The 27,702-nt window shown below is 39.1% G+C and overlaps 1 protein-coding gene across 6 annotated transcripts in view; it reads right to left on the reverse strand.

The window, feature by feature from the left end:
• The window catches only part of LOC127415715 (CD2-associated protein-like), a 92,554-nt gene that overhangs the window by 3,803 nt on the left and 61,049 nt on the right, over positions 1–27,702 (reverse strand). For 3 of the 6 annotated variants that reach the window (XM_051654550.1, XM_051654552.1, XM_051654554.1), the window contains 8 exons: positions 25,367–25,403; positions 16,990–17,052; positions 13,998–14,154; positions 12,933–13,039; positions 8,523–8,635; positions 6,689–6,775; positions 1,251–1,426; positions 536–599 (listed from right to left, as the gene is read on the reverse strand). In XM_051654550.1, the coding sequence (XP_051510510.1) occupies positions 536–599; positions 1,251–1,426; positions 6,689–6,775; positions 8,523–8,635; positions 12,933–13,039; positions 13,998–14,154; positions 16,990–17,052; positions 25,367–25,403 (804 nt within the window). The remainder of the gene's footprint in view (positions 1–535; positions 600–1,250; positions 1,427–6,688; positions 6,776–8,522; positions 8,636–12,932; positions 13,040–13,997; positions 14,155–16,989; positions 17,053–25,366; positions 25,404–27,702) is intronic. The other 3 variants (XM_051654555.1, XM_051654551.1, XM_051654553.1) reach the window with 2 other exon arrangements.

Here is a 27,702-nt window from a genome sequence, read left to right on the forward strand (position 1 = left end):
TTTTAATTTTAAAAAAGTATTAGTATGTAGAAATTAACATTAAACAAGATTCATAAGTTCTTTAAAACTTGTTCAACGGTAGTGAATGTTAACTAATGTTAAATAAAGTTCCATTCATTAACTTTAGTAAATGCTTTAGGAATCATGAACTAACAATGAACATTTTTTTTTTTTTTTTTGCAGCATTTATCAATCTTTGTTATATTTATATTTTAAGTTATATAGGTATAAAACAGATCAAAAGAGGAATATCCATAATGTTTGGATCACCATACAAATCTTGCCGCAATGGCCAAGGCAGCTATTGAGGCAAGATATGATGAATCTCTACAGGTGGTAGCGGTGGACTTTAGGTACAGAACTGCTAATTTTGTGGTCAGTGATTGGGAGAAACACCCAGCAGGAGACCCAGTCTCCCTGGTTTCACCTGCTGGGTCTTCCTCAGAATCAGCATTATGATCCCAGGGCATGTGCATATCACACTAACAGACTCTGACAAGCCGTAAAGCCAAATTCTGAAGTAAAATCAATGTACCTGCAGGGCCACCCGTTTGAGTCGTTCATCATCCAGCTCTTTTCTGAGATCGTGGAGCTCTCGCCTGCAAGTTATAAAAAGTAGTTAGCCACTTTTATATAATGTTCATTAGTACACATAAAAAAAACGTCCATAAACTAGACTAGACTAAACCAGACTAAGTAATTTCCATGGAATATGGATGAGCAGTTTTTGTGCTTTGGACTTTATAGACAGAACTATAGTGGTATAGAACAGTGTGGGGATTGTGACCCAGGTCTATTCTCATAGGGACAGTGGGGATAAAAAGGCACATAATCATGCAAAGTTCAGATAGCAAATAAAAAGTCTTATCAACTTTTAAAATATTTTGTTGTTAACTTTAAAGGCTGGGCATCTAATCATAAACTAGTTATTTATTTATTTTTTTGCACAAATTCAATTTTCACTTGGTAAGAAGCTAGCCAAATTTGGCAGAAGCCAACATGGACAGTTTGTGTGGTATGCCATCATCCTTAAAAACCATAAAAGTAAAAGAATGTAAACAAATTCGTCAAATTCGGATTGCGTTCAGTATGGTGTTGGGTCACCACTCAATGTCCCATATAAAATCAGGGTCAAACCAGTGGAGAACTTTTAGTTCAGAATAACACACTATTAGCAGCATGAAGCCAAACTACACTATAACTGAACATGAAGCATGCAATTATTTAATAATTTGTAAATTGGCACTTACATTTGTTGTGTCTTCAGTAACTCTATAGAGAGCACAAGCTCCTTCATCTGAGCTTTAAGGTCTTCCATTTCAGATTTCTCCTCCTCCTTGTCGACTTTTGGTTTGGGTTCAGGTATGATTGGGGTGGCTGGACTAGCTTTAGGAGCAGGAGATGGTAAGGGTGATGATGTGGAAGTCTGAAAGAAAACAAAAAACAAAGAATGTGACAGGTATCAAACGAAACAGCAAAACATCATTCTCTCATTCAGCCCTGCTTCCTACAAGGACAATTAGCAAGTAATATGCATACTTTTCAGTTGACCTTTAAGAATTTTTTTTGGCTGTTTCTGCCTTTATAAATCATGATTTTTTTCATCACTTGTACAATGTATGATCAAATATATGGAGTTTAGGGTTATATCATACACATATTTTATAAATGATGCCCCTGGAATCAGATCATCTTAGATTATCTGATTCCATGGATAACTCCGCCAAGGACGGTCCCAAGCCCGGCTGCAAAAGGAGGAGGGTGGTCACTCTGCCGAGGTGACCAGAACTGGGAAACCAAGGAAACTAGGCAAGAAACTGCAAGAAAATTAAATGATATTCAAACGCTTATGCTACCGCATCCGGGGCAGCCGATGCGCCGGTATTGGTGACCCAGGGTGCTTGTGTGAAGTGGGTTACTGGCCAAAGAGCAGCAAATTTATTACACCCAAATCGAAAATCCTTATTGCAGCTTGGAACGTGCAAACTGGTCACCACGTCGACCAAAAGGAGGTCATCGCCAAAGAACAATTGACATGCAAAATCTCAACAGCGGCAGTATCTGAATTACAACTCACTGGATCAGGGACGGTGAATATTCAACTGCCAATGATCGACGAAAATATGACACTGTTCTACTCCATTGGCGAGAAACAGGAAGCAGGCATCGGATTCATGGTGGTCAAGAGGGCGGCCAGGAGTGTGCTCGCTTTCCAACTAATATCAAATCGTCAGGCAGTGCTCACGATCGACGGCACAATCAAGACCCATATTCTTGCCATCTTCGCCTCAACCGAGACCAACCCAGATGCAGCCAAAGATGATTTCTACGACAAGCTACAATATACGCTGGACTCAATTCCACAGACCAAAATTATCATGCTGGCTGGCGACTTCAACTCCCACATTGGCACGGACAGATTTGGATGGGATCAAACAATGGGCAAATTCGGCCACGGAGAAATCAACGATAACGGACTGCACCTACTGTCCTTTACCTCATCCAACAATCTCATCGTTGGTAACAGTCACTTCCAGCATCCTTGTAAACATCAACTTATGTGACGAAATCCATCTGGCGAAGAAGCTATCCTAGACTACTTCCTAATCAGCTCCTGCTTCCTGTCGTCACTTAAGGATGTGTGTGCAATGAGGGGACATGATTGCAGATAGGACCACTACCTCATTTGCGCCAAGCTCCAACTGCAACTCCAGTGGGCAAAGCGCAAGGAACCACCACTAGCCAAGCCGAACTGGATGCGACTAAAGGATCCAGATATGAAACAAGAATTCCAGATTGCCCTGTTGAATAAATTCGCAGCACTCGATCAACTGGACGACATGGATGAAGAAGAAAAGCAAATTACATCATCGGTTCTAGATTGTGCCATCCCTCTATGTCCGCCTATCCGGTGCCGGATACAACTGTGGATCTCAGACAAATGCCTGGATTTGGTGCGGAAGCTAGTCAAACACGTCAACTTTGAGCAAAATCGACAGCTGTGCAGAAAAGTCAGAAAGAAGATGAGGGCTGAACGAGAAGCCTAATGGAATAATGTAGCGACCGGCCTCAAGGAAGCAGCATCCAGGCACGAATATCGAGTCCTGTACCAGACCCTTAAGAGGTTAATGGACGAAGCAAATCAATAAATGACAACATAAAGAAGACGGATTGAACCTTCATTAGCTCACCCAACGAGCATCTATGGCAATGGAAGGAGTACTTCCAAGAGCTACTCAACCATGATCGACCGCACGGATCGACAGCAGAGCCAACACCCATCGACCCAACTGAGAATCCACTCTTTGATGGCGAGCCAACTGTTGATGAAGTGAGAACTGCCATAAAATCACTGAAGAATGGAAAGGCTCCTGGAGTAGACCAAGTCACCGCCAAAGTAATCAAAGCCAGAGGAGACATCTTTTTAAATCGGCTTCACATGCTCCTACAAATGATTTGCCGCTCAGAACGCATTCCATCAATGTGGAAGAAGGCTGTTATCGTGCCAATTCTGAAAGGCGACAGTCTGGAATGCAAGAACTACCGGGGGATCAGTCTTTTATCCAATATCGGCAAGGTGTTCATGAAGATCGTTCAATCTAGGCAGAAGAAATATCGCGAGCAGACAAGCCGAGAAGAACAAGTCAGATTCAGGCCAAATCGGGGCTGCTGCTATCAAATCTTATCTATTCGTCAATTGATGGAAGAAAGAATCTGATGTTGGAAGCGTACCATCATCATCTTTATTGAATTTAGATCAGCGTTCGACTGCATCCATTGGCCAGCACTGTGGAGGACGTTGGAGGCTGAACACATGCCCCAGAACATCATCCAACTCTCGTCTCCCCTCAGCTGTTCAATACAGTGGTCGATGCCATCATGAGAAAAGCATTCGAAGATAGACAAGGAGTCCAGTATGACCTGGTACAACAACTCTGTGACCGATTTGATGTTCGCCGATGACAGTGTCATATTTGTAGACACGGACACCGACATCCTCAACGATATTGCCCAGATTGCCCAACTGTATGGTCTGAAGATTAATCCAGACAAAACCAAAGTCCTGACAACGGATGGATCACAGGCCAACGTTCACCTCGATGTAGTCCAAATCGAACAAGTGCAAGAATTCAAATACTTGGGATCCCTAGTCCAGGAGAGGAAAGTGGCACCTGCCACCGAAGTCCATAGTAGAATTGGCCAGGCATCAGTGGTATTCGCGTTACCCAAGTGGTGCCTTTGGAAAAAAAACATATCTCCGTCAAGACTAAAATACGTCTTTTCCGGACACTGATCCTGCCAATTCTGCTATATGGCACCGAAACGTGGTCCCTGCTCAAGTCAGACCTGAATAAACTCGAGGTCTTCCAAATGCGATGCCTGCGGCAGATCCTGGGAATTTCTCTTCGGGACCGACTTCGAAACGAGACCACCCGTACAGGATGTGATAAACAACCGATGACTGAAGAGGTGATTCAGTCGAGATGGCTGAGGTGGTTCGGGCACGTCTGCTGAATGAACACCAACTGGATACCATATCAGCTTCTCTGGTGTCAACGACCAACAGATTGGAGGGTGCAAAGATCTGCGGCGAAGAAGATCCGGTACAAGCAAATTGAAGAAGACTTGAAACACCAGCGAATCAACCGCTATGACGCTAAGGCTATCTCCATGGACAGACAACCATTGAGAGATTCAAAAATCGTAAAAAACACACACCACCAAAAAATTTTTGAATCCAGGTGCATGCCCAAAAAAAATAAATAAAAAAAATAAAAAATAAAAACATGCATCAAAGTCTGCACACTTTTGTGGCTCCCAAATCAACTTAATGAGCTCATCAAGACTACATGCTCTTCAGTGATTCAACCATTCAGAGATTAAAAAATGACTCCAGTGAACTGTACAATCAGTGGCGCCTTCCTTCTCTAGTGACCTAGTGCTAAGTCCAAATATGGGAACCATCTGTGTGAAAGTGTTCTGGAACCAGACAGTCAGGTTTCACTAAGCTTAACGTAAAGAGCACTACATACTAAAGCAAGTCCTCAGGGCTGAAGCTTCTTTGACTGAGAAGGGTCAGACATGAGTCTAGACCATATTAGAGTTGCTCAAAACCCCTCTGTCTCACTATTTGACCATACAAACACTTCACAACAGAATTTCATGGTAAATACTCTCAAGGAGCCACAGTTAATCAGGCAGGCATCTGAGGGAATTGCATTGCTCACATGCCTCTTTAGTGTGCTATTCAATTATTTAATTCATCTATAGAGAAAGAGAAAAAAACATTCTAGCAAATATGATGCAAAGTAAACTACCAGTAAAAAGTCTGGATACACCTACTTTCCTATAAGTATTTTCCACATAATACAACAATAGTAAAATCACCAAATCTATAAAATAACTCAAATGAAGTAAGATAATTATGTACACTATAAAAAGAAAAATGTGTAAAACAATTATGTAAAAACATTACACTAAACAAAGTGGCAAATGGTTAACTGCTGTACTATATACAGTATAAATTATATTAGATTTAACAAGACAGGCAATTTTACTGTAAAATATATTTTTAAAAAGTTTTTAGATGCAAAAAGTATAAATTACCTTATTGTTAACAGTGAAAATGTATATTATGTTTAACAAGACAACACTTGTACTTTTGTTAAATTATAAACTATTGTTACATTTACAGAAAAAAAAAAAACAACAATACTCCGATTTTCCCAGAAGTGACCCATCACATTTAAAGTAATTATATTTTATAAAATTTTTTATATTTCTTCTTACTTTATATCAGTATCAGCATATTAAGGTGTTGATGTTAGGGCTGCAACTAAAGATTATTTTGATAATCGACTAATCTAACGATTATTAGAACAATTATTTGACTATTCTGGGTATTATTGCAATGATTAATCATTGGCTATTAACAGACTATTTAGCTTGTGCCCCAAATTAAAAGGTTATATTAAACGTGCTTACTAACAATAAACAGGATAAAATCATGTTAAAATACTTTTTATTACATTTAATAATCACTGTAAAAATAATCACTGCAAATCCTATTGTTATTTGTCTTGTCTAAAAATCCAGTAGTTTGGTATTTTAACAGTGTATCATTTAATGATATATACAGTACAGTTTTGAACTGTAAAATATACTGGCACCATAATGGCATCCCATAATGCCTGAAGCACTGTCACTGTGTTTTTTATGATAAAGTTTGGCAACCACAGCAGCAGGTTTTTACTGTATATTTTACAGTACATTTTCTACAATGTAGTGTCCAAAAAATTTTTAATCACAACTATCTCATATTTAAGCTGCTTCAAAGCTTTTTTCTACAGTACAGCTCTGCACACCTTGGACATTCTCTCAATTAACTTCAAGAGGTATCCACCTGGGATGCTTCTTAGAAAGAGGTCCTATTTATAAAGGCCACTTTGGCTGTTTTACTTCACTATCTCTTCCAAATCATTAAAAAAATTTGATAAAAATGTTCATAATTAAATCTGTAATTAAAATGTTTTTAAAGCAATTCACTCACAAGCACAATTTATTTTTGTATACAAAACTAATCTCAAGCATTCAAGCATATGCCTTCAGATCAAAAGGTGTTAAAGATCACGAGAAATAAATTCAATCATGTGTGTCCAACCTTTTGTCTGATAAAAACCTCACTTACCTTCAACACACTCTGTGGGGAAGGCACAACGTCCACTTCATCCACTTTCTCAGTTTTCTCAGCTTTCTCGCTAATCTCCTTGCTCGGCTGTTAGACATTACAGAGCATGTTATAAAACCATGAGAAAAGTGCAAATAGCTCTACTCTTGACATTTGTGCCATCTGGGGTTTCAGTGTTAAGACTTCTATCCATCCAGGCGAGACCACTGCCTGATCCCTCCATTATGCCGTCTTTCACATCACAAAATGTTTTTTTCCTTTCTCAATCAATATATATAAACCTAAAAATAAACGTCCTTGCTTAGAGTATTAAGAAATACAAGCATTTAAAGAGGTTTAGCAGATACTGGTTCGCCTAACCTGGAACTTGGTATTGTTTTACCAATGTGGTAGAGGTGGAAAAAAATATCGATATGTTAAAGTATCGTGATATATTTCCTCCTGGTATTGTATCAATATTTGCAGGCCAAATATCGATATTATTATTTACATTTTTCCACATTAATATTGTGGTGATGGGAAAACAATTTCTCTTTACCAAATCAATCTAGAAATTCAGCAACAGTCCCTTAGAAGGTACAGTTATCATGCTTTACACATAATCACCCTCCCTTACTAAAATGTATCACAATTTTATAGTAGTAACATTAACTGAGGTATTCTGACAAAAATGTTAGTATCATACAAAATAGGCTAACCTTTTAAGGAAAAAAAAATCTATTTTACTTGTGTATTGAAACTGTGTTGTAATAAATAATGTTTTTAAAGTGTTTAGGCTACTATTGTTTTCATAAATACTATCATTTATTTTTAGAAAGACTAACTACATTGACCTAATCACAGAAATAGGACGCCATTATGGTCTTATTTGCTCATGGCTTTACATTGTACATACTGTAGACATTCGGAAATAAACTGTCCTTGGTTTGTAAACTGGCACTTTTATATTAATTTAACAATGCATTTGGTGTTTTGGAAACAGTCCGATGAAGACGAATGAGAAACATTGAGTGAAATATTGCAATATACCGTAGTTTTGAATCACAATACATCAAAAAACAAAAAAACACCAAGAATCACAATAATATTGTATCGTGACCAAACTATCGATTTTATATCGTATTGCCAGTTACCTTGTGATTCCCACCCGTACAGTTGGTTTCCTTTCTAATCGACCCCCCTCTTAACTAAACAAAATAGTAACACATACCAAACTAAAATGTCACTTCAGTAAGTTAAGAAGAAACGATTTGTAGTGGAGGACTTACTATCACAGTGATTTTCTGAAAAATATACTAATTCAAGCTTTTATGATGTTTGCGATCTTGGACTCACTAAAAGCAGTGGCACTACTACCAGTAACTTCATTTACCTTCGGAAATAGGTTTAATGTATTAAGTTACTTTTTATAACTTGTAATGTAGCTAATTACTGTACTTCCTCAAAAGGGCAGCTTGACTGTACTGCCCTGCAAAGACAAAATTCACACATTTTGCTACAGATTTTATCAAAATAGAATAACCAAAATTGGGTCTCTATGACTATAATCTGTCCTGTGGCAAGATGTATTTGTCTGAACTATGCTCAGTTTCAGAGAAAACAGAGTGAGACTATTTTAAAATTCACATTTGGCTGGGCAATAGTTACTGTGTCTTGGCTTTGTAGGGCTGTGTGGTTGAATTACTTTAAATCATGAGTGACTCGCAGCTTGACAATTTAGCGCTCAAAGTAGCTTCCCCAACACTGGCAATGTTCAATGGCACTTGCATCACTACATTAGCAATGAAATGAACGTTTGGAGGTCAAGCTAAACAAAAGTACATCTTATACTCACAGAGTTGCCTCTGTGACCAGGCAGTCTTCTCCCAGGCATCTTTGGTCGGTTTGCAGTTGGGTGGGATAACTTCTCAGAGGTAGAGAAGTCGTCAAAACTCATGAGATTTACAACTGTAACAAGACAAAAAAAAAAACAAAACAAAAAAAAACATTATATATCTATATCTATATCTATATATATATATATATATATATATATATAGACATACACACACACACACCATAGAATGAAGCATGAAGAATTGAACAATTCTTGTTTCTGATTGTGATTTCATTAACGATTCTTTTAGTAATTGGTCCTAACTACAAAAATTGGTCCTAACATTACAAAAACAATATTTTCTATATCTTTCTTAATATTAGTGATGTTGATTTAACATGTTAATTCAGTGCTTTTAATTATATAAAAAATAACAAGGTAAAGAAAAAAACTTAATCATGTCCCCAGACCATAATTAGGAAAATTCCTACTATCGGAACAATTCAAGCTTGAAGTACCACCGGTTTTAATGGGGGCAGCAACTGAAACAAATATAAATAAAAACATAAAAATAATAAAGGAGTGTATTTTTAACCTTCTTCTAAGATTGTTTCCCTTTCATGGTCATTATGGATGAAATACATTACAAACAACTCTTTTAAAGAGAAAAGGCTTTGACTTCATAGTTTTACACTTGTACTCATCTTCTAATGACTTGAAAGACTTCAGAACACCTAACACCATTTCTGATAAGGATATATAGTGAGCAACGATGCTCCCTGTTTAGTAAAGTGCATTCTGGGAATATTTTGGGAGTGAACGTTTTAGTTCACAGGAATGATTTTGCAATTGAAACAGCTCTAGAAATGTCCGATTTCCTGATCAGTCCCCTAACTACTGAACTAAGGAGCTGATTGAGATGCACCCATACACAACCAGTCAGTAATTACACACATGATGAAAGTAATGACTTTTGGTTCAGAATAAGTAAAGAACCACTCCAACGGATTCAGTCAGGTCCAGGGAGTGGTTCAAATGAATTAAAAAAAAAAAAAAAACATTTTTTTTGGCTGATTCATTAAAAAGAGCAAGCTCATAAGAGTCTTTCATTACAAATCAAACAACACTGGACAAAACTAAATATATATGTATTGCTGTATTGTCTTTTGTATTATTTTGCTGTGGCCAATCTTACAACTCAGCTAAAACATCCATTTCTTTTGTGGTGGAACTTTAGATTCAGTAGCGGTGCAGGAAACACTGTGTGAGTTTTTTAGCATGGTGTTCCGCCCGCATCATTGGATGACTGCAGATGGTCAAGAACCGTAAACAGCACTTAACATGAACAAAAAAACATTTCCATAAAGTTGTGTGGAAGGTTACAAACCTTTATAGCTAAGCAGTCTGGAGCCCTGCTACAGGTGTGTGTTAATGACCTTAAGTGATGATGTGATTATAGCAGCTTTGGAGCAACTTTTCTCAACCTCTCTGAGCCTCCTTGGTGAAGTCCTTCCTCCAAAACAGTTCAGAGAATTCCAAGAATCTACTGAACTCTTGCCTTCTCAGCTCATGAATCTCTCCTGTCCTTTCCTTTTTGTCAATAACCTTTGAAGTAATGCATCAGTTGTTTTCGCACATTTCTGCAGGCAAAATTCAGTGCCTTCAGGCTAAATGCATTTCTATGTGCCTGTAAGAGCACAAAGTTAAAACATAGCCATGTTTTTATTGGGCACATTATCAACTTGCTTTTACAGGACTCCTGACTAAAAAAATGACTTGGAAGACATTGGCTCCTAATCTAAGGAGCCAAATGGCTATTTTTAGTCGCCAATATATATATATATATATATATATATATATATATATATATATATATATATATATATATATATAGTGTCTTTATTTCCTGTTACCGGATGGCCCAGACCCAGAGACTACAAGAGTGGAAACTGAATGAAATCCCAGATGCAGTTTATTGTGCTACTCCAATACCAATAAATAATTACTAGAAGAAAAAAAAAAAAGTGGTACACAATATGGGACTTTTAATTATAAATAAGCCCGAAATACACATGGGACCCTTATTTTGAAATGTCTGCACTCCCAGTTGTGAGCTCACTGACGGCTGATTCACTGAGAAAGTGAATCTGATTCAAACTGCTAACCTGAGCTCCTGAGTTCAAACCCTCAGTTCTTTCCGGGTGATTCATGAAAAAAAACCCCGGTTCAAAAGAGTAATTTGTTCATGACTCTCTCGCGCTGGGTTGTTGTTGTTGCGTGCAGCGTGGTGAGCTCGTCACAACATAATGGGTGAAAAGCGGCGCGCGACACACTGGTGCGAGCTCTAAAGATGTATTCAGTAACTCATAAGATGATATCTGACGAAACCGCATACGAACGCACACAACCCGACTGTCACCAGTGGCAACTAGATTTTTAATTATTGTCGCAATTCATTATTTTTGGTCACATTTGCAACCATTTAATACCAGGTGCTTGGATTTAAACTGTTATCAGAATAAGCTGGAGCTGATTAGCAGCATTAATGGATTTGGTCATCTAGCTGCCAGTTAAACGGACTGTAATTGTATTGTTTTCGCGAATGACCCTAGTCATATATAGTTCGATTGGCAGAGCATGGTGCTAGCAATGTCAAGGTCAAGGGTTCCATTTCCAGGGAAGACACAAACTGATACACTGAATGCATTGTAAAATGCTTTGGATCAAAGTAACAGCCAAATTCACAAACAGCCAAATTCAGAAGACTGCCGCATTCTCAAAACTAGTTCACTTTCACATATTAAACAAAAATAGTGACAATGCACGCAAAAACTAATGTGCGGTGGTGGGAGAAATCAGAACTTCAAATGGGTGAAAAAGATGAATTAACATGTACGTTTTGGTCTGTTCCACAACACTACTGTATGGCTTCAAAACAAATTTAAATATAAGGCACGATGGTTATGGAGAACTTTTATAGTGCTTTTATGTGCTTCTAGAGCTTGGACAGCTACAATCACATTCCTCTCATTCCTGTTTCACAGATGAAAAAACTGGTTCTGAACGATGAGGGTAAGTAAATGATGGCAGAAGTTTTATTTTTAGGTGAGCTTTTATATATTAACATTGCTCCTACATAGGGCTGAATTAACCATATGGACCACACAACAGTATTGTTTAAATGGTCTTCGGCCCGTTTTATTTCAGGTGTAAATTATTGTCGAGAGGTCCAGTCCCCCCCGCCCCCCCGAGACAGCACGTAGATGGCACTGTCATATGGTACCTGTTACTTTCCTCAGCGCTGGCCAGTATGGTCCAATCACAGTCGTTTTTTATTACTGGTTGAGGATTTTAAAATTGCTTTTATAGATACAGCTGAGGTGGATTTCCATTTACAAATTTAAATACTTAGATTAAAAAATAACTATTCAGTGTAAAAATGTCTCCAATGAGATATAAAACGTTCCGAAATTTAAATGTGGATGAGTGGAGGATTCATTTTTCTGAGACGTTAAGCGCCCCCTGGAGGAAAAAAACGTTTAAAGTTCATAGAACCCAACAATGTAGGCCTTGAAACAGTTTTCATTGTAGTTTTAAATGCAGAAAAAGAAGAAAATGCATTTAATCTTTTTGACTGCCTCATCCACATACATATTCTTATCACAATTCTGACACAGACATTTTTCATGCACACTATATATTACTTTTTAACCTTAACTATGTTGCCTTGACAAAGCCAACATACTGTTATTATACCAATTTTGGTTATGGTTTTTTCAAAGACCAAAACAATTTAAAAACACTGCACTACATCTACCCGTACATAATAACCTGAATTTGCTAATACATGCCTGATTGCCTCACCACATACATATTCTTATCACAATTCTGACACAGACATTTTTCATGCACACTATATATTACTTTTTAACCTTAACTATGTTGCCTTGATGAAGCCAACATACTGTTATTATACAAACTTTGGTTAGAGTTTTTTCAAAATCCCTAAACTGAGATCAAAATTTCCAACACTAATTCCACCTAGAGATTCAAACAACAGCCACAACACTCTGTGCAATGTTAATTAAGCAGAAGATGGGGCGACAAAGGAATTGAAAGAGACCCAAGAAATCGTGCAAATGACAGAGGCACTAGAATAGGACAGGAGGGTTTTTCTCCATACTCCTCTGAGGCAGTGCCACCTGCTACGCAGATCTGGAATATTATCCTCCAGCATCAGTAGTAATCCTGCTCCCAGCAAGGGATCCATGGTGCTAATTCACATACACGCAGCTCGGCTTTACTCACACCACCGCAGAAATCAAATTAAGCTAAGACAATTGAGCATACAAGAGCCAAAACCAGTCAAAACACTAACATTATGGCCAGTGATAGCTCCTTATGCTGTATGAAACACAAGCAACTTACCCATGTCTGAATCCTTCTCGCTGCCATCCACAACAGTTGTTTTTGGCTTGCTGGGTAATGGTTCGCACTCCGACTTTGGTCGAATAAGGGGAACTTCTCCATTGTGCCTGTGGGATTTGTGATGAGAAGGTAAAATTGACTGCTTTGGTATTTGAGCAAAGATGATATTTGCTGTTGCAAAACCTATTAGCTGCCCATCAAGCCAACATTTTTAGGTCTCATAGTCATGCTCTTAATGTGAATGCTATTCTAAACAGAACACATACAAATTTTGCAGCCTTATGAGAGATAATTCACCAAAATCCAAGGCATCCTTCACAAATAAGGCAATCCTAAGTGCACTGCATGACAAATAATTTAGTTTTTTGTTTTTTTGTTTTTTTTTAGGCTCTATTTAGGTTAGGATGCAGCCTTAGATGTCTGGGTAAAAATACAGATATAAAGATTAATTCTGATCTATATTTAATCATTCCCAATATTCCTTTTTTCCCCCTTTATTGCCTCCTTTAACAAATTATGTAGAAAACAATACTGCACTCCAGTGTCCATTCTCAAAATACTAAGATTGATCATTTATTTTTACTCTAAAGTTTACTGCATTTTTGGATATGTTCTTTATAAGATCTGTTAAATAAATAGCAATTGAACTGCATAGTTTGGGCCCTGTAGTTAATTTTCAAAATTAATATTATTGGAATGTACTAAGTTAGCAGTTTCTCTGCATAATTTACAGCATTCACCAAAAGAGAATTTCTTTCATATTTAAGCAAAATGGACATTATAACTGAATATACCCAAACAAATCAATCAAATGTAATCTAAATAAATCGAGAGCTTGTGAATTGAAATCAAATCAAAGTGGGAAATACTGTATGTATCGATACCCAGCCCTACTTAAAAGGTAGCTGCCTTTTAATCACTGGGCAGCAAGGGAGCTTACTATGGTGTGGAACAGCCATAATGACTATTTAAAGATGATTTTCACATTCAGGCTATTGTAACTGTCATGCCAAAACAGTCAATAAGAATCTAAAAATGTACAAAGAAAAGGCATAGGACACCAACACTTGCTTAGCGGCTGGTGATGGTGCGAGAGGTAAGTCAGGCCGCTTTGAGTGGATGGAAGTAGGACGCAGCAGTCCCTTGCTTGGAGGCACAGGTTTTTTGGGAGGGACGATGGGTGCAGCTGGTTTGGCGGGTTTCTCTGGCAAGGGCTTAACAACTTCATAAGAGAGAAAAAACAGAGTCAAAGACACGTAAACACAACATGTGAAACCTCAGAAACAAAATTATTTCTTATACTGTTGATGACAGTGTCAAACCAAACTAGGTTCAATCAGCCTAACTTTCTGTTTAGGTACATAATGTACAGGCTTTCCTGCATTATTTAATAATGTAGCACACAAGAAACCAAGGGAGCATACCAAGCTCTGTCCCAAGACAGCATTAACACAAGATTTATGCCCAACACTGTTTTAACGTGATTATTCATTCAAACCTTTTTATGAATTTCTGGTAGCTAATAGAGTTAACTGATAAATATCATGAACTACATTAAAGGTGCAGTGTGTAATCTCTGTGCCAATAGCGGCACCAAACAGAACGGCAAAAATAACTGTTTCCCGAACACTCCCTGTCTTCCATTGGTTGGACATATAGATATTCCTGCCCCAAACTCATGCCATTGGTTGAGCCAGTGTTATGTCAGGCAGGTCAGAATGCTCAAACAATGTTTTGACAGCTTTTACAGTAGGCACAGTATTTACAGTTTTTGGTGTAGGCAACCTATGAATGGCTTGCTTAAGGTTGTCTTGGCATAATACGCTAGGATAATACAAAGTATATAAGCATAAAAAAAAAACAACAACCAACAAATCACTTAAAAATGCAGGACACTGTTCCAGGTTAATGCAGCACTATTAATTTATGCAACCAGATATCTCTGGATCGCATGGAACATGCTAAAGATAACCATAATTTCTCTGCGTTCTTCATCCACAGTCACAGAAATCAATGGAAACTCATGAAATGAGTGTTCCACTGGAAGCCCAATTATGCAAGCACAATGGTTGATGGTTCTAATGCACTTAATTTATTGAACTGGTCCAAATGACATGAGAAACTTTCATGAGCTTGCACACTAACATACATGTCCTAAAGTAGATCAGAACAAGAGCTTTTTACAGAATGTTTAAACCACACAGACCTCCTTTAATCTTCTCAATGTGATGCATTTTCTTGTATAATCACTTTTTCTGATGGTCAAATCACAAGGCCTGCATTCAATTTGTGATGCTTCCTCAAAATAATGGACACATTTATCTGGAACACATGAGGTATGCTTCTGCTTTCAAACATCACAGTTTATCTGATACATGTTCCAGAGCAATTCATATGAGCAAAAACTCATTGGCAGGAAGTCTTTGATGCCAATACAACTGCAGGCACATGAAGATGCTGTTGGTCATGGTGAATGATACCTTTCCTCTACAGTTGAGGTTTATAAAACATCCAAAAGTACAAATACAAGATACTTTTGTTTTAAAGGACTAGTTCACCCAAAAATGAAAATGTATTCATCATTCATTAACCCTCATGTCCTCATTCTTTCTTTCTTCTGTGGAACACAAAAGGAGATGTTAGGCAGAATGACAGTCTCAGTCACCATTCAATTTCACTGCATATTTTTTCCACAAAGTGAATGTGAATGGTGACTGTCATTCTACTTTTGTGTTCCATGGTTGAATGATGACAGAATTTTCACTTTTGGGTCAAGGAAAGTTTTTGAATATTAGTGTTCATTTGTTCACTACAAGACTGGGACAAAACAGGGACAAAATAATATAGATTAATAAGAAAGTTCTTGCAGCTCTCTAATATATAATATGGCCTTATATTATGAAACAATTAAGCTTTTCAGAACTACTGATCTGTTTACATCACGTAACAATGACATCCTCAATCACACAGTAGAGACACTGAAAAGCTGCTTGGTTTTATTGTCCAATGGTAAATAGAGCAAACAAGACATCTGAGCAGGAAGATAAACTTGAGCTGTTGGATTGCACATTGTTGTAGTGCAAATAACATCTGGCTGCCATTTAGTAATTTATCCAAAATATAATATCTTAATAAAATTTTCCAGATGAAGCCTGTAAGGATGAACACTGCACTGCAAACATTTTATACGATAACATTTTCCTGGCCATGTGATTGCTATAAATTGAAAGGTGAATTACAAAAGGTGAAATACTGCTATAGTCACTTGATTATGCACTGAAGCATGCAACAGTGATTGGAATATGGAGGTGAACAAAGTTAAAATCTAATTTTGCTTTTTAACTGAAACCTCAAACTGCAAGGTCAAGAGCTAAGATTCATAGAAAGAGGATTTAGAAAATTCCAAGAACAAGGGATTTTTCTCAGTACAGTGGGGTAAACAGATTTGTGCAATAGGATAAAATAAATGTTATTTAATGTAGACTCTTTATCATGAAATGTTTTTTTTTCATGACATTTATTTGAAGTCAATAATACACAAATATAAAAATGAATGAAAAATATATACTGTAAATATTATGAATAAATATAAAACCAACCAAGTGGCATTTTACAGATAATTTACTGAAATCGATCTTAAAAGATTATCACTGATCTGATAATTAATTATTTTGAACAAGAAACTTAAAAATAAATAATAATAATAATAATAATAATAATAATAAATAAATAAATAAATAAATGTGCTTTTCTATATAAACAAGGCTGCTATACTAGAACAAACTTGTCACTTTGCAAATTTTTCTTATGCATCTTTCAGTTATATTGATTTTATATTTATACATATACTGTATATTTACACACACATAACTTTTTGTGGTTTCCTTACTTTTTATTCTTGATATATGGGTGGTTGATAAATGCGTTTTCTTTCTTTACAGGATGAAGGTCTATACTCCCCACAGCAATTTAAAGTGATTGCTTTTCAGTGTTTGTGGCATTGTGCGCAAAAAGAATTGGTGGTAAAACAGGAACTGGGCAGCAAACCCTCTCTTACCTTTATCCTCAGGCCCTGGCTGCGGTTGCTTTTTGTCCGCACTGGGGGCCTCTGGTTTCAGGACTGAGAAACGAAGCATATTGTCTCAGTTAACAACTGGTTTCTGAGGCACTATATACACTGCAGAAAGAGCACCTCTTTAGATGGCAAATAAAAGAACAAAGCGACTTCTAAGACAGACAGAACAGAGAAGGAAACATACAGCCAATGACTTGCATTTCCTGTGTGGGTAGGGCAGACAGGCAAAATCTTTGCAACTCTCTGCAAGCTTTCTATAAAGCAATTGGGATGATGTGGTCTTCTTTGATGCATAACAACATCCGCTTTTTTGCATGTTCTGCAGTCAAAAGCTGTGAGGACTGAATGACAACTGCTACATCTTCATTATCAGATCATCTTATTTTTTCATTTTTATTTGTATAGCTCTTTTCACAACACACATCATTTCACAGCAGCTTTACAGAAAATCATTGTGGTGGTGGGGGTGTGGTCGAGCATTCGCCCAGAGAGAGAGAAAGAGGTAAGGGTGCACACACCTGAGCGCTATAATGTCTAACACCTGTTTCTGATTGCAGTAAGCATTGGGGAGAGCGATATAAGGAGGAATCACGCCAGCGACGGAGAATGAGAGAGCTACCACATACAAGCAGAGACTGTGTTGAGCTGTGGACGCTGAAAAGCGTGATCACTGAGTGTTTGCTGAAAAGCCATTTTGAATTTGTCCAATTAAAGACCTACCTTTTGAGTTAAAGTCCCAAGTTTCCAGTTTCTTCCTTTCCCACCAAACAAACCCCTTCACACTGGTGCCGAAACCCGGGAAAATTGGAGGAAATACGCCGGCATGGAGTCCTCACAGTTGGCGGAAGTCATCAAGTCCCTCGCCAGTATGCATCATGCACAACATCAGGCCCTGCAGAGGACTGGCATGCGATCCGGAGCTTACTGCACCAGGAGAAAGCCCCAGCCGCACCCCGGACCCAGCAGCCCTCATGCCTCAGGTCGTCCTCATGAAGATGGGGTAGAAGATGATCCAGAGGCCTTCTTGGACTTGTTTGAGAGGATGGTCAAGATCTGGTGCTGGCCGCGTGCTCAGTGGGTGGCCAGACTCATCCCACTATTGTCCGGTGAAGCTCAGCTTGCGGCGCAACAACTACCGGCGGTGAGTCTCCTGGTGTACGATGATCTGTGGAAGACCATCCTGCAGCTGGGAACTGTGGTCCGTGTCCCCGACATGCCGCAGGCTGCCCCCAATCGAGCTGGAGCGTACAGAATACCGGTGAGTGTCAAGGGGTGTACACATCAAGCCTTGGTGGATACGGGCTGCAGTCAAACCACTATACACCAATGTTTGTTTCAAGATGTGGCTTTGGGCACAGGTAGAAAGGTGAGGGTGAAGTGTGTGCATGGGGATATTCACAATTGTCCTGTAGTGACATTCATTATTAAATTTTGGGGACAAAAGCATAGAGTGGAGGCTGCGGTTAGTTCCCGCCTCACCCATCCACTAATTGTGGGAACTAATTGGCCAGATTTTAAACACTTATTGAAAGGAATATGTGTAAATGGGTCCTGCGAGAAAGTTTTTAGATGTGAAATGTGCGATGCCTTGGCTGTCTTCATCAGCTCCACGTCAGGATGACATAAGGGAGGGGGAGGCTTCGGCCCCTCCCGTCCTTAGAGAATTTCCCAAAGGGGATTTCCCTGTGGAGCAGTCGAGAGATGAAACCCTTAGGCATGCCCTTAACCAAGTGAAAGTTATTGATGGTCAATGGCTCCAGCCAAACATCGCACTTCAATTTACGTATTTTGCTATTATAAAAGAGCGGTTGTGTCGAGTGACGCAGGATGCTCAGACAAAAGAGGATACAACCCAACTGTTAATACTGCGGAGCCGTCGGGAAATGTTATTCCAGACGGCTCATTATAATCCCATGGTGGTTCACTTAGAGAAGGAGAAGACACTGAACTGACTAAAGGCCCATTTCTATTGGCAGGGCATTCACGGGGATGTATGCAGGTGGTGTGCCGTGAATGTCAGCTGGTGAATCTGCCGGCCAGCCCAAGAGCGCCGTTGCGCCCCCTTCCTTTAATCGAGGTCCCCTTCGAATAAATTCTCAGATCACACTCTGCTTATGGCGCTGCCTATCTGGATGACATCATTATATACAGTAATGATTGGCAGTGGCATATGCAGCATCTGGGGGCTGTTCTGAGGTTGCTGCGATGAACAGGACTCATGGCAAACCCCAAGAAGTGCGCAGTTGGACGGGTGGATGTACGGTATCTGGGGTTCCACTTGGGTCACGGGCAGGTGCGTCCCCAAATTGATAAGACTGCGGTGATTGCAACCTGCCCAAGACCCAAGACCAAAAAGGAGGAGAGACAGTTCCTGGGGCTGGCTGGCTATTATAGAAAGTTTGTGCCTAATTATTCGGATATCACCAGCCCGCTGACTGATCTCACTAGAATGGGTGCTCCAGACCTGGTCCAGTGGACGGAGCAGTGTCAACAGGCGTTTACGCAGGTGAAAGCTGCACTTTGTTGTGGACCGCTTTTACATTCACCCGATTTCTCTTTCCCTTTCATTTTACAGACAGATGCTTCAGACGTTCAGGGGTTGGGGCGGTGTTCTCGCAGGTGGTGGAGGGGGAGGAACGCCCGGTGCTGTACATTAGCCACAAGCTCACACTGAGGGAGACTAAGTACAGCACCATTGAAAAAGTGTCTTGCAATCAAGTGGGCCATCTTCACTGTGAAGTTGCCTTCACCCTCTGTTCAGATCACGCCCCACTCCAATGGCATGAAAGATACCAGCACGCGGATCACCCGATGGTATCGGTTCGAGGTGGTCCACAGACCGGGGGTGCAGATAGCTGTCGCAGACTTCCTTCCGGAAATGCGGGGGGGTGGTGGGGTGGTGGTCAGACTGGATTACTCCCCGGGCAGTGGGGATATGTGGCGGTAGGGGCGTAGTTGAACGTTCGTCTGGAGAGAGAGAAAGCTATAAGTGTGCACACACCTGAGCGCTATAATGTCCAACACCCGTTTCTGATTGCAGTAAACATTGGGGAGAGCGATATAAGGAGGAACCATGCCAGTGACGAAGAGAGAGCTACCACATACAAGGAGAGAATGTGTTGAGCTGTGGACGCTGAAAAGCGTGATCAATGAGTGTTTGCTGAAAAGCCATTTTGAGTTTGACTAATTAAAGACCTACTTTTTGAGTTAAAGTCCCAAGTTTCCTCCTTTCCCACCCAACAAACCCCTTCACAATCATGCTTTAACAGAAAATGAAACTGTAATACATATAAAGTCTTAGAGTCATCATTGTGTAGTTTTATTAATATGATTGTAAACTGTGTATAAAATAAGTAATTAAATAGTTAAATAATAATTGTATTTAGAACCCTCAGTGAGCAAGCCGAAGGAGACTGCGACAAGGAACACAAAACTCCATAAGATGTCGTTTAATGGAGAAAAATAACCTTGGGAGAAACCAGGCTCACTGTGGGGGCCAGTTCCCCTCTGGCTAAACAGCATGAATATTATGCCAATATTAGTTATTTGTGTGCAGTGCAAGTCATGGTTTAAGTAAGTTTTAAGGGCCAGTGTTTAAACAAAAACATTTTTATCAACTAAGATTAATGACTAATGTCTTTGAAGTTCATCCTGGATTAACTGCAGAAGTTCACATAGATGCATTGTCCTTTGTTAGCTGGCTGATGAAGGCTTTTGTTGCAATTAATTGATAGTCCATGTATTCCATTTCAAGAGTGTATTCCATCAGTAAACAAAGGTGGAGCATGCTGTGCATGTCAATGAGGTGCATCGCAGTTAAACCAGCAGGTCATTTCGGTGAGGTTCAGGTCCATTCAAAATCCAAGGTTCAGGCAGTGGCATATGAAGTATCCGATGTATTACAGTTGGAGTTGGCATCAGTTCATCCTCTGAAGTCCGTTGTAAAAGACTGAAGTGATGTCTGGCTAGCACCAGCTGTAGTTTGTCATCATCACTCAGCGACACGTAGCAGTGGAGTCCGACACCAAGCAGGAACGGAGCTGGATCTGGCCGGCTCTGGTAACCTCGGGATATGAATCCCGAGGTTGAGACAGGGAAACAAATAGAATAATATTAGCATAGATGCCATTCAATTTATTGCAGAGTTGTAGATTATGAGAAACATTTCTGAGAAATATTTCTGGTTCCGGCAGACCTAACTAAAGCAGCCTAATTGTGAGTTGATGGATAAATTAGGTGTATGCCTGGCTAAATAGAGGAGTCTTTAGTCTAGACTTAAACTGAGTGTGTCTGCATCCCGAACAGTGTTAGGGAGACTATTCCACAGTTTTGGAGCCAAATAGGAAAAGGATCCACCTCCTTTTGTGGATTTTGATATTCTAGGAACAATTAACAGGCCAGAATTTTGTGATCATAATGAACATGATGGAATATAGCATAGAAGAAGGTCACTTAAATACTGTGGAGCTAGACCATTCAAAGCTTTGTATGTAGTTAGCAGAATTTTAAACTGAATATGAAATAACAGGTAGCCAATGTAACAACGATAAAACTGGGCTAAGATTATCATATTTCTTGGTTCTAGTCAGCACTCTGGCAGCTGCATTTTGAACCAGTTGAAGGTTATTTATTGAACTTGCAGTACATCCTCCCAGTAATGAGGTTTTTGGTCCAATAATTAGTACCTCTGTTTTGTCGGAACTGAGAAGAAGGAAATTTCTGGCCATCCAATCTTTGATTTCATTGATACACTAATTTGGATAATTGTGAAATTTCATTGGGTTTAGAAGAAATATAAAGTTGGGTATTGCTGGCATAACAGTGGAAACTTATTCCACCATTCCTGATACTATCTCCCAGGGGAAACATATATAAGGAGAAAAGCAGAGGCCCTAAAACTGATCCCTGTGGCACTCCATACTTAACTTTTGTTTGATTTGACAATTCCTTGTTTACACATACAAAGTGGTAGTGGTCTGATAAACAGGACCTGAACAACGCTAATGCAAGTCCACTAATGCCAACATAATTCTTCAGCCTTTTCAAGAGAATGTCATGATCTATGGGGTCGAAGGCAGCACTGTGCAGTCTCTGTACTGTGATGGGGCCTAAATCCTGACTGAAATTGTTCATATATATATATATACACCATTTCTCTGTAGAAATGAACATAGTTGGGAGGACACTACCTTTTCAAGTATTTTCGACATAAATGGTAGATTTGAAATTGGTCTATAATTAGCCAATTTGCCAGGATCAAGCTGTGGCTTCTTAATAAGTGGTTTGATAACTGCCATTTTAAAGTTTCTTGAGTTCATAATATTAAGAAGAGGTTCTGAGATTACAGGGAATACCTTTTTTTAAGAGCTTAGTTGGTATTGGATCTAACACATGTCGTGGCTTTTGTTTTTTTTGATAAGTTTTGTTACCTCTTCATGACCTCTGACAGTGAAGGATTGAAGTTGCTTGTGAAGAAAATTATGAGACACTGTTTTCTGAGGTGCTATTACAGTTGACTGCATAATTCCAATTTTATTTCTGATGATTTCTATTTTATCAGTAAAGAATTTTATGAAGTCATTACTATTGTGCTACGACGGAATATCTCGTTCAGTCGAGGCTTTATTCCAAACCAATTTAGCCACAGTACTGAATAAACACCTAGGACTGTTGTGGTTATTTTCTATGAGTTTGCTAAAATATGCTGACCTGGCAGCTTTTAGTGCCTGTCTGTAGCTACAGACATTATCCTTTCGTGCACCATGAAATACCTCTAATTTGGTATTCATTCATTTGGTATTTGGTATTCCTGGGTGATCTATATACTATAGCAAGGGCAAAAAAAAGAGATTTTTTATTTATATCTGACAGTGTCACATTAAGCATTATTAGTTCAAAAGACTTAAACTTATATCCTGTCATCTGAGTAACACCAAAAACTTCACTGTAAATTGTAGCAACACCTCCTCCTCGACCCTTCAGACGAGGCTCATGTTTATAACAATAAACTGGGGGAGTAGATTCATTTAAACTAATATATTCATCCAGTTTAAGCAAGGTTTCAGTCAAACAGCAAGCATCCAAACTATGATCTGTAATAATTTCATTTACAATCAGTGCTTTGGTTGAAAGAGATCTAATGTTAAGTAACACTACCTTTATATGTTTATCTTAATTCTTTTTTTTTTTTTTTTTTAGTTTGACCTTCATAAAAAAAATTTCAAAATGATTTAGTGAGGGCTTTGTGTTTGGTAGTTCAGGGTACAGACACAGTCTCTATATGATATCTAGGTGATACAGTCTCTATGTGTTGTAGTTTATGTGACGTCTCAAGGCAGCTAGCAGACGTTCAGATTAACCAGTTTGTCCGCTTCCTGACCTGGGCCCCAGTTAGTCAAACACTATCATTATTAAGACTATGAGCCAAATTACTAGAGAGGAGAGCGGCACCGTCGCTGGAGGGATGGAGTCCGTCTCTTTTTAGCAGGTCAGGTCTACCCCAAAAACTCTTCCAATTGTCTATAAATCCTATGCTATTCTCCGGACACCACTCAGACATCCAGCCGTTCAGTGACACTAATCTACAAAAAAACATAGTCACCACGATGAGCAGGGAGGGGGCCAGAGCATATTACAGTGTCTGATATCATTTTTGCAAGTTCACACACCTCTTTAACATTATCTTTAGTGATCTCCGACTGGCGAAGCCAGACATTGTTAGTGCTGATATGAATAACAATTTTAGAAAATCTACATTTAACATTAGCCAGCACTTGTAAATTTGATCTGATGTCAGATGCCCGAGCCCCTGAAATGCATTTAACAACTGTGGCTGGAGTCTCTATTTCCACGTTTCTTATAATAAAATCACCTATTACTAAAGGCTCTTTCAACATGATTCTTAGTGGGTGCATCACTGAGTGGGAAGAATCGAATGGAAACCCTAACAGGAACAGAAGAGTGGTGTCGCTTTGCTGAGCGAGTATGCCGCCGAGACGTCACCCAAACACCCTGCTGCGGGGGCTCTACAGCTGTAACCAAAGTGTGTGTGTCGCTAGCTATACTAACTACATCCGAAACAGTTTATACCGGCTTCCTTTTCTCACTGACCTCCACTAGCGTTCCGATGCATATCTCTAACTCATTAACCTTCTCCAACAGCCTAATTCCTTACATTTATCACATGTAAATCCCTCACTGCTGATGGAAGAATCTATAGTAAACATGTGGCATGCAATGCAAGAAGAAATAACATGAGCGGATGCCATGACTTACCGCAATTGTTTGTTGTTATGGTTGTTCTTGAGCGGCAAGGTTTTGAGATCGATGTGGTTCGATGTGGTTCCTGATCAGCAGATGTTTGAGATTGACGCAATAATCCGTGTAAAACACAGAGGAGAAAAGGAACGCATGCAGTCGAGACGCGAAATGTAGACAAGCGGAAAAAAAGAAAAGAAAAAAGAGAAACGGGTGCGCACTGTAAAATACACGCAGTTGAAACAGTAGAAAAGTGGAAAAAACCAAAGCACGCGGTAAAATGGCAAAGGATAAAACGATGAATGTAAAAGAATAAGCAATGCTAAGCAGGCTAGCAAGCTACAAAAACAGAGTCTTGCAGCGTGCCGGCAGCAACCGGAACAGGTACCACAGTTGTGACATATCAAATCATGACAGCTGCCAGAAGCTAATAATCTAACACCAGCAAGCATATCCAAAAGGTCGCTGGCAGACACAAAATTAATCACAGGGCTTTTGTAGTTGTTATCATACATTATTGCTTGCAGGTCAGAATATGGATAACAATACACAATAAACCCAAATTACGTGGACACCTTCTAATTAACGGTTTAGCTATTCCATTGATTCAAGTACAAAAAACAAAACAAAACAGTGACATTCTAGTGACTTCTGTGCTTCGAAAAGTTTGGAAGGTCCTTTTCTGTTCAAGAATGACTGCCCCTGTGCACAAATCACAGTCCATGAAAAATGGTTTACTGAGTCTGGTGTGGAAGAACTTGACTGGCCTGCAAAAAGCACAGACATAAACACCTCTTGAACACCTTTAGGATGAATTGGAATACCGAAAGCAAGCCATGCCCAATCATCCAACACCAGTGCCTGGTAAAAGGGCATCATTGAGGTCAGGAACTGACATTTGGTGATACCCCCTTTTAATAAACCCGTTAATTAGGAGGGGTTGACCACAAATATTTGGCCATATAGTGTACTTCAAGCTCTTTTATACTTTAGTGGTCTCGGAGCAGCTTGAAATAAAGAGAAAAGTTATCCAAATAAAGTGATGTTATCAGAATCATGCAATCAGTGTTGATTAGGGTATTCTGAGGATGTGATGCCATACCTGGAGTTTTGGATGGTGGTGGTGGCTTCTTTGGCTTCTGTGAAAAAAAAGAAAAGAAGAAAAAATAAATGTAAATGTGTTTATTAGGATGATGCTTTAATGCTAAGTGAATTACGGTGCATTCAAGGTATTATGGCTGTGTGCATTCCCAGGGAATCGAACCCATGACTTTGACATCGCTAGCGGATAAGTGGATCACCATTAAACTAAAAAGATATCATTACCCAACATATTTGCTTTGTTTAAACCACAGATATCCTACATAGATAACATATGGTAAAGGATGCGATCAGGACCCTTCTGTGCTTCAAGACCTCATTTCAGGCTCCCATAACCACAAAAGACCACATAACCACAAGGCTAAGCTCCTCAGCAGCTTACCAAACCAAAATCATCAGGCATTGAGATCAGATGAGATGGCTGAGGCAGACGGAACCTTAATCTCAACAGAGAAGCCATTTCTGGTGGTATATCTACAAATAAATGCAGCTTAAATGTTTACACACAAATGCATACTACATAAGTGAGATCTTACAGTAATAGCCATGCATTCAGTTAATCAAATGGATGATTGGAGGATTATGAAAGCAAACCAGAAAATGCTTTAAATGCTCAACGAGTGATAGAAATAGCGAGGTCAAGACTGATTATTAAAATGAACCTCTCTGTAAACCAATGAATAAATGCAGCTTAAATGTTTACCCACAAATGTATACTACATAAATTCCACTAAAGTGATATCTTACAGTAATAACTATGTATTTGGTTAAATTAAACTGTCACAGGCAGCACAAGCAACCTCTTGGATTTACAATTCAGATTAAATGAGACTGGAAAGAATGGAAAGACGAGACTGTATCCATCAAACACTATCTATGAAAAGATCTGTATGGGGCCATACAGAGGCAAAACAATTTCCTGTCCCTGAACATCAGAGACATACCTGGAAATCAAGGGCTGCAGGGTTAATATTCAATCACTCATGGCAAACAGAGAAAAACAGATCTGCAGGATCTCTTTGTTCAAATGTAAAATAACTTCAGTGCATTTAAATAGTCCAATTTGTTTCAGAAATCAATTTCTGGTAAAACACTGAAGATGATGTGTGCTAACACTTACAGTTATTGTAACTGAACTTGTGCAACACGTTTGTGCCTGAGGCAGTGGAGAGGGAGCTGCTAGATGATAATCATAAGATAATAACATAACAAAAAACAATAATAACAGGTCAAAATGTGCTCTTTAGAAAATTTCCGATACTGTTGCATTACCACAGGCTTTTTACATAAATGTACTATAACGTAAACCTAGAAGAGCTGGTCTCAGAATGTATTTGAACACTTGAAATCACACTTAATGAATGGATAACACTGCATTAGATAAAAACATTTCTAAAGTAATGTATATTTATGTTTTATAGTTGTTTAGAAATATAAGTTAAAGGTGTCATGACATACAGTACTCCTTTTTATAATATATTATCTTCCCTGAGGTCCACATATAATTGTCAGTAAAGTTATTTTATTTTATTTTTTTTTACACCAAAACGGTCATAATTGAATAATATATGATCATTTTCAACCCTGTCTCTGGCCTTATGTCTGAAACACTTGGTTTTAAGTTTGCTGGCCCTTTAAGACTTCAATGTAAACACCAACTGTTCTGATTGGCTATCTTTGTGTAGCCCCTCAAATACAGCCATATTTGAAACTCAATCAGAAGAAAATGAACACGCTTCACATTATAATTTATAAAACTACCTAAAATAAAATAAAACTGTAATATATAACTAAAAAATAAAACTCTAGGAACATCAGTCAGTTCAGAGGTAGAATGCAGAGGCCCTTTAACAAAGACTGGAGTGCAACAGCCCCCAATAAGAGCATTCATGGATAACCTGACTGTCACTACTACATCTGTCCCGGGCAGCAAGTGGATACTCCAAGGCCTAAAGAAGCTCAACACCTGGGCAAGGATGAGCTTTAAACCAACAAAATCAAGGTCTCTAGTCCTGAAGAGGGGGAAAGTAGTGGACAAGTTCCGGTTCTCACTGTCCAGAGCCACCATCCTGTCTATTACAGAGCAGCCAGTCAAGATGCTCTGGAAGATCTTTGACTGCAGTCTCAAAGATGCTGCTTTCCTACAGAAAACCAGCAAAGAGCTCGAGGCCTGGCTCACCAAGTTTGTAAAAACAGGCCTGCCGGGGAGGTTCAAGGCCTGGATTTACCACCATTCCATACTACCTTGGACCCTGTGGCCTCTGCTGGTTGTATGCAGTGCCCATAATGAGAGTCAAGGCCCTGGAGAGGAAGATCAGCAGCTACTTGCGAAGATGG

Source organism: Myxocyprinus asiaticus, chromosome 25, assembly GCF_019703515.2.
Source record: "Myxocyprinus asiaticus isolate MX2 ecotype Aquarium Trade chromosome 25, UBuf_Myxa_2, whole genome shotgun sequence".
NCBI lineage: Eukaryota > Metazoa > Chordata > Actinopteri > Cypriniformes > Catostomidae > Myxocyprinus > Myxocyprinus asiaticus.